The sequence below is a fragment of the Gymnoscopelus microlampas genome (assembly GCF_963454915.1).
Source record: "Gymnoscopelus microlampas genome assembly, chromosome: 6".
In the NCBI taxonomy this organism is placed as follows: Eukaryota; Metazoa; Chordata; class Actinopteri; order Myctophiformes; family Myctophidae; genus Gymnoscopelus; species Gymnoscopelus microlampas.
In genome coordinates this window covers 23,892,193-23,900,184 of record NC_139943.1, presented here as the reverse complement: position 1 = coordinate 23,900,184, position 7,992 = coordinate 23,892,193, and the positions used below count along the sequence as shown (strand labels likewise).

General features: G+C 44.8%; 1 protein-coding gene across 1 annotated transcript; it reads right to left on the bottom strand.

Annotated features, from left to right (window-relative positions):
- Window positions 1-7,265: 7,265 nt before the first annotated feature.
- On the bottom strand, window positions 7,266-7,784 carry LOC311047476 (eukaryotic translation elongation factor 1 epsilon-1-like; the record flags this gene model as incomplete). Its single annotated transcript, XM_084060210.1, has 1 exon — window positions 7,266-7,784. The coding sequence occupies one exon, from the start codon at window positions 7,782-7,784 to the stop codon at window positions 7,266-7,268; it is 519 nt and encodes a 172-aa protein (XP_083916336.1).
- Window positions 7,785-7,992: the final 208 nt, after the last annotated feature.

Below are 7,992 nucleotides of genomic sequence, written 5' to 3'. Positions count from 1 at the left end.
GGCGTGCCGCTTCAACCAAGGTTGTTCCAGTTTCAAGCTGGGTGTGCTGAGTCCCGACAAATATCTCCAAAACACTCCAATGGCCCGGTTTTCAACAATCACTTACTTGTCATTGTCTATGGCGAGGAGCGACCACCACCTTCCCCGCTGTGGCACGAAGCTGAGCCAGCAAAAAGTGGTGCCACAGTGTGGCGAGTCAAAGCAGCAACCAGCCAGATAAGATAAGATAAGATGAGATAAGATAAGTCCTTTATTGATCCCGCAAGGGAAATTCAGTCACCAAAAGCCAGCACAGCAGTTAAGATACAGGTTACAGGGCAAGACAAAAGTACTGTAGAATACTATACACCCTCAACAGTGCTTGCATAGTGCAAGACAAAGGAAAAATACAAGAGAATGCACAGAAGCATTGTCTAATACAGTGGTTCTCAACCTGGGGGTCGCGACCCCCAGGGGGGTCGCCAAATAATTTGGGGGGGTCACCAGATTTTTTGGTGAATTTGAAAAAAAAAAAATGAAAAAAAAAAAAGTTTTTTTTTTTTTTTTTCAACAAAATATTTTTTTATGTTATCATTAATTCATGTGTTATCAGTTAATTTACTCAATTTACCCACTTTTTGCAAAAATGTTTTGAAAATAAACAATTATCAAATAACCTATTATAATTAAATAACCTTCGCGCGCGCGAACGGGACCGCGCGCGTGCACGCGGGGGGTCGCGGGAAATAATATCATTATTTTGGGGGTCGCGGCCTGAAAAGGTTGAGAACCCCTGGTCTAATAGTGTCCATACTGTACTGAACCGTTGTTTTCCGTGCAATTAGTCTATCGACTGAGCCAAGCGGCCTTTGTGTGACTTGTTAATCGTTATACAAGTTCATAGCTAGCGGCACCAAAGGACTGTCTAAGTCTATGGGTTGTCCCCTTGAGAAGAAGAATCTATCTTTACCCCTCCTGCTAAACCTTCCCACAATCTCCAAGTGAAGAGGGTTTGAGTAGTTGTCCATGATAGTGTCCAGCTTCCACAACAATCAAGAGACTAACCACTTTGGCATCCCTATTTTGGGCATGTAGGCAATTTTTTTTTTTTTAAATCTGAACCTTTCAAATTATAGATTGGCTATTTTCACTATTTGTTGTTTGACGAAGTACATAGGGCTAACCAGTTGAACCCCAGCATCCCTATTCTGGGGGGAACGTTCACCCAAAATAGCCGATCTACAAGCTCACAACACGTCTCCATGAGCATGTTGCTCGGCTATTTTTGACGAAGTGAATTGCAGTAGAGTGAATAAAAAGCATACCAAGTACAGTTGCAACTCAGGTCCGTTAATTCTTACCAAGCATAGAGAGGGTTTGAGTGGTTAAGTGGTTAATCGATCATGAGACTAATGATTAGCTGCACCCTACAGCAGAGCCCTGCTTCCCCAGTAGCAGGCTGTCTGTCACAGTAGAAGCACAGAGAAACAAAGGATCTATTCGGGCTCCTTTGTGGCTCCTGGGAGCCGCCTGTCACTCATGTCTATTGTTGACGTGTGCACAGACCCCGAGACAATGGCCCTTTATCCAGGGAGAGAGGCAGGACACACCCCTACTACTAGTCTCTCTGTAGGTATTTCTCAATCTCTCACTACTACTCCCCTCTCTCTCTCTCTCTCTCTCTCTCTCTCTCTCTCTCCCTTCCTCCCTCCCTCTTTCTCTGTCTGTCTGTCTGCCTGTTATCTGTCTGTCTCAGCTATTCTTTTTGTCAGCATGCAATCACTTTCTTCTCCTCCAGTTCTTATCTTTACTGTTTGTTCTTTTCTCTCTCTCTCTCTCTCTCTCTCTCTCTCTCTCTCTCTCTCTCTCTCTCTCTCTCTCTCTCTCTCTCTCTCAGGTCCTTTTCAGTGTTTTTGTGCCTACAGTAAATTGTCCACACACACATACACACACGCGCGCCAGCGCTTGCACATTAGTACAATGCCTCTCTATTCGGTCTCTATCTCCATCTCACACACATGCGCATGCTCACACACGCCCCCCTGTGTGTGTCAAAGACATACATACACACAATCTCTCTCTCTCACTGCTTGTTTAAAATTCCTCTGAATAATCTTGACCCCCTGGGGTGCTCTGAGTACGCACGAGACCCTCCCATGATGTCATCAGGGTCAGGGGTCAGGATTGTGATGTCTATACAGACAGAGTTGGAACAGACCCCAAGTCAGTTTGTCCAGATGCCAGACCGTCACAGACACAAATGAAAATGGTAAATAATTCCAAGACAACGCTTTCTCTGTGTGTATACTGTGTATGTATACTGTGTGTGTATATGTATACTGTGTATGTGTGTATATACTGTGTGTGTGCACTCTATGTGCGTGCACTCTGTATGTGCGTGCGGTGTGCATACTGTATGTGTGTGTGTGCATACTGTATGTATGTGCGTGCGTGCGTGCGTGCGTGCGTGCGTGCGTGCGTGCGTGCGTGCGTGCGTGCGTGCGTGCGTGCGTGCGTGCGTGCGTGCGCTTACACACACACACACTATACACACTTGGGTACAAAATATTAGTACTTCTCTGTCCGCCCTCTCCTCTCTTTCTTTCTCTCCCTCTATCCTGTCTCTCTCTGCTCTCCCTCTCTGTCTCTGTTGTCATGAGAGAGAACTCCCTGGCAAGAACAAGACAACTGGTGTAGTTTATGTGTTGAATTAGTCTTTATAGGACACATGGTTCCCAGTTAATACCACAGTAACTGCAGTTTTTGTTGTGTATTACTCATTTAACTTTATTGTCTCTTTCCCTATGTCTTTCCCTCTGTGTTTAGAGTGATGTCATTGATATGGTGTTACATAGTTAGCAGTTTGTTGAACACAACGCAGAGATGAACCTTCTATCTAAACTAGAGGGACAAATTACCATGAGTTGACAAGGGCAATACAATGTTATTTGTTTCTTATCAAGTGGACCTCTCCTCTTCTCTCCTCTCCTGGTTCAGGTTGAAATGATGTCTGGACTTTGGACAATATGAAATTCTCCCTATGATAGTTGTAAAATCATGAACAACTAAACAAAATGTGCTCCTCGGAGCGCAGGTCTCCACCAGGCCAGGTAGTAGAAGTCAATCTTAGAGAATCAGGATGAAATATGAAAGATCAGACAGGTCCGTCTTGATGACATGACTATAGAGATAATGTGTACCGAATTGTGTGATGTTTGGATAAAATCTGTAAGAATAACATTAAAAAATGTGTTTGGCAAAATTTGGTCTGCTGGTCTGCTATAACAAGCCGATGTGAACATTTGGGCCAGAAGATCTGCTCTGGCCTCCAGGGAGTGTGTGTGCACAGTTTCACGTTGATTCATCCAATGGTGCCGGAGATTAGCTGTCCACAGATGGACGGACGAACACACACACACACACACACACACACACACACACACACACACACACACACACACACACACACACACACACACACACACACACATACACACACACACACACACACACACTCACACACACACACACACACACACACACACACACACACACACACACACACACACACACACACACACACACACACACACACACACACACACAAGGACGCACAGACGGACAGATGGCGAATACATATAAATATATATATATAAATAAAAACACAGCAGCAACATAATATAGCAGATTTAAGTATCTCACAGGGAGTCATTACCTCAGCTCTATCTGTGTTGCATCATAAACACAGGAGGACAAATGACTGGACCCAGGAACACTACACTTAGCTGGTGTAGTTTTTGTTATCTTGGAATATGACACTGTGTGAAAGTTTGTTTGTAACTGGGGACAAGTGTATTGGTGCTGCATTCAGAACAGTCACAGAGAGGAAGACAGCATAGGAGAGACAGACAGTAGGAAAGCTGAGAGGGAGGCAATGTGGGGGAGACAGACTGTAGAAAAGCTATGAGTGAGATGGTGTATAGGAGAGACAGAGTACGGAAACTGAGAGTGAGACGGCGAAGGAGACAGACAGTGGAGGACAGTGTAAAAGAGACAGACAGAAGTAAAGAGGCAGATGAGAGAGACAGTTTTATGTTTGACCTGATCCATATATGAAACTCACAAGGGAAAATAAAATAATAATAAATAAAATTGTGACTTGAATCTGTTTCAGGTGACATTTCAGATGCAACTTGTAAACATATTGTAAACATATGGTGACATACAGAGGTGTAGCCAGTGATGGGCAGAGGGGGCAGTTGCCCGCCCAGTTTGAGCCCCTGCCTGCTGCTGAAAGACTGACCCCCCCAAAAAAAGAGAAGTGAAAAAAAGCATTGCCCCATACTGTCCTTAATGTCAAAAAATGATTTCTGTTTAAGAGTGCTGCCTTGGCGCCGCGGTGATTAATGGGCCATTGCATAACAAAAGATTACTGGGCAAGTGGTCAGCAATTCACACCCTCAACAGCACCTTCAACAGAATCTAAAGATCATAGGCTACAGTGTAACCTACAATCTACATGTAGCCAATGTACGTGTACAAATGAAATTAGTCCCAAAAAGTTCTATGTCGCCTAGCGTTTGAGAGAGATTTAACTGAAGGTTTGAACTACAATTCAATTACAATTGATTACATTTCAAGTGCAAGCCCTGTCATCTCTTGCTGTAAACTAAAACTACTAGATATAATCGACGGAGGAGGGCGTAGGCTTTGGATTTTTTACAAAGACTAAAACAAAGGCCATTTTCTCTATGGGTCCTTTCAGTTAGTTTTGTAAAGACACAAAACAGTTAAACAGTTTTGTTTTTGCAAATTGTTTTTATTTCAGTTAACTAAAATGTTTGTCCAATTCTAGTTTGAGTTATTTCGTTAGTTTCAGTTAACTATAGTAATCGTGGAAAGGAGATGGGGAGAGCAGAGGAGGAGGGGAGAAACATCTGGGGGATGTTTTGGCGGGAAAATAAAGGGAGTCAGTTGAGAGACTAGACAGTCAGTATGAATCACACCCACCCACCCACACACACACAACTACACACTTTGACTCAAACACACAGGGAAGTGGATGCATACGTATATTACACACAGACACAAATCATTACATCTCCATGCATCATGCATGCTGGACAGAAACACACATGGCTGTTAAATATAGCTCTCTCTTTCTAAGTCTACCCCCGCCTCTCTCTCTCTCTCTATAGATCCCGCCACAGATCCCGCCACACTGTGCACACCTGCAGTAAATAGTCTGTAAATGTTTCACCTCATGACACACACACACACACACACACACACACACACACACACACACACACACACACACACACACACACACACACACACACACACACACACACACACACACACACACACACACATACATAAGCGCGCGCACACACACACACACACACACACACACACACACACACACACACACACACACACACACACACACACACACACACACACACACACACACACACACACACACACACACACACACGAAGTGAGATGATGTCATTCTCAGTGCATTCCCCCACAGACAGCAGTGGCACAATGCATAATGACTCATTACACTGTGCGTGTGCGTGTGTAAAATGTTGAGTAATCCTAGTGTAGACTGACTCAACCAGTGGAAGGGGAATGGAACAAGAGTGTTAGAGCTATGACTAACATACAGTATGCGGGATTGATATTGGTACCTCCAACCCTGGGAACTGTTACTGCCTTGCTCTGCCCATTGTTACACAGCGCACTGCCCTTTTATGGGCAGGGAATCTGTTTAAAATCATCAGAGGGGGACCACTCGTTTTGTTTCACTCTCAGTCTTTTACAGCCATACAGTGATGCCTTGAGGGCTGTGATAAGCGAGTGAGTGGCCGCAACGTCAAAATGTGTGCATTAACTCAGGGTGATTAATTTATGGAACGCATAAAATAAATTAAAAAAATGTATTAACGCATGACGTTATGAACAGAATGACCCAACTCATACATCCCATAATTCCACACTGCACAAGTTGTCACTCTAACATTATCCAAACAAAATGTAAAAATAACCTGTGTTTAGCCTTCTAGATGGGAACATTCGGATGGGGTTATTGCGCTGACATCAGCATTGGCCGTATTATTGCATGGGTGAAATAGGCTCTCGCTCTCCCTTTCTTCTCTCCCTCTCTCTCACTCCCTTCCCCTCTCCCTATTCTCCCCTTGTCAATCTCTCACTCCCATCATCCCTCTCCTCTTCATCTCTGTCTCGCTCGCTGGTCGAGCTCTAGTCTGACATCACAGACAACATAAACCGTTGCCTAACAACGGTGATTTGTGGTGATGTCAGACTATGTACTAGACTAGATGTCTAGTACATATTGGTGGTTGCGGATTGCGTTCTTTTGGGCTTGTTTCTAAATCTAATTGCTTTTTGGGGCCTAATGATGTTTAAACCAGTGGTTCTCAAACATTGTCATGTCAAGGACCTCCAAATTGATGTAATAATAATTGTCCACGCATCCCCATCTGAAAATTGTGCCAGGGACCAAGTGATACAAGATTTATGTTATTAAAATGTTTTTTAAAAAAATCAATGTTTTATTGTCTCCGCCAGGCCGAAAGGCATGGCGAGAGAGTATGTTTTTACCCTCCGTCCATCCGTCCGTCCGTGTGTCTGTCCGTCCTGTCTGTGTGTTAGCATCTAATCTCCGGCACCGTTGGCCCGGTCGCTCCGAAACTGTGCACACACACTCCCTGGATGCCAATTCAGAACCTGCCCAATTGTTTTCACATGGGCCTGTTATTGCGCCACCAGGAGCCTCAAACTATGCACGCAGCTTGCGATTTCCGTGAATTTTCACACGCACATTCCCACTAGGCCAAGGAAGAAATACCACTCTTTTCACATTGGCCTGTTATAGCGCCACCAGCAGGTCTAATTTAGCAAAACACATTTTTGGAACAAAATGCCTCAAATCATGAATGTAGTGTCTGATTGCCGTGAAAGACCTAAGAATAAATGGCACCCTTTTCACATTGGCCTATTATAGCGCCACCAGGAGGCCAGAATAAAGTACCTGACCTGGCGGAGACCTGTGCTCCGAGGAGCACTTTTTCTAGTTTTTTTATTTAAATAGCAGATTTACAAGCTCACATGTCAGATGTCAGTACTGGGACATCAGGTATGTCCATACAGGTATTTGTCCGGACACACACAAGTCTGGTCCAGACGACACTGGGATGTTGGAGTTGAATTAGGTTAGGTGAGGTCAGGTCAGGTCCAGTCGGTCCTGTCTGGTTTCAGTAGTGTCCACTGGTCTGAGTTCTGTTTCTATAGACCACAACAGGGGGAAGGTGATGGCGGACACCAGGGTAGTTCTGGATGTGGTCAAACCACCGAGTTACATTCACATACGTCTCCTTCTCCAGGACGGTCAACTCCGCAACCAGAGGATGAATGCCATAGTACATGAGAATATCAGCTAGGGTGAACTGGTTGCCAGCCATGAAAACCTTGTCTTGTAGGTAGAAGTGGAGATCCTTAAGAATGGTTTTGATGTGTTCCTTGGCACAGCCGTTTAGTTTGGTGACTCTGTACTCTAACCACTGGTGAACCACAGCCCTCTGCTCTGCCGAGGCGCCCAGCAGCTCTGGACGCTTGTTCTCTTTCACCAGGTGACACGCAACTGTCACCAACCCCACCAGTGGAGGACCATTGTTTCTCTCTAACACAGGTACCTTGTCCCCCGGAGTACTGTACTTATTAGGTTTTTTCAGTCCTAGGTAGCTCTCCAGCGATGAGAGCTCCTTCAACGCCATTATAAAACGCCAAATAGTTGACTGGTTGTTTAAACCGGACTCAAGACCCGCTGTGATGGTATCCAAGCAGGAAGTAGACCGAGATGCCCCGTGGCAATCTAGGGAGGAGGAGAATCAGTGGGACCGGATCCGTGCAGGGTGTATACTTTGGTTGTAACGCCAGTCACCTGGGATCTGTATTGATACTTATTCACCTAGAGGTGGCTGA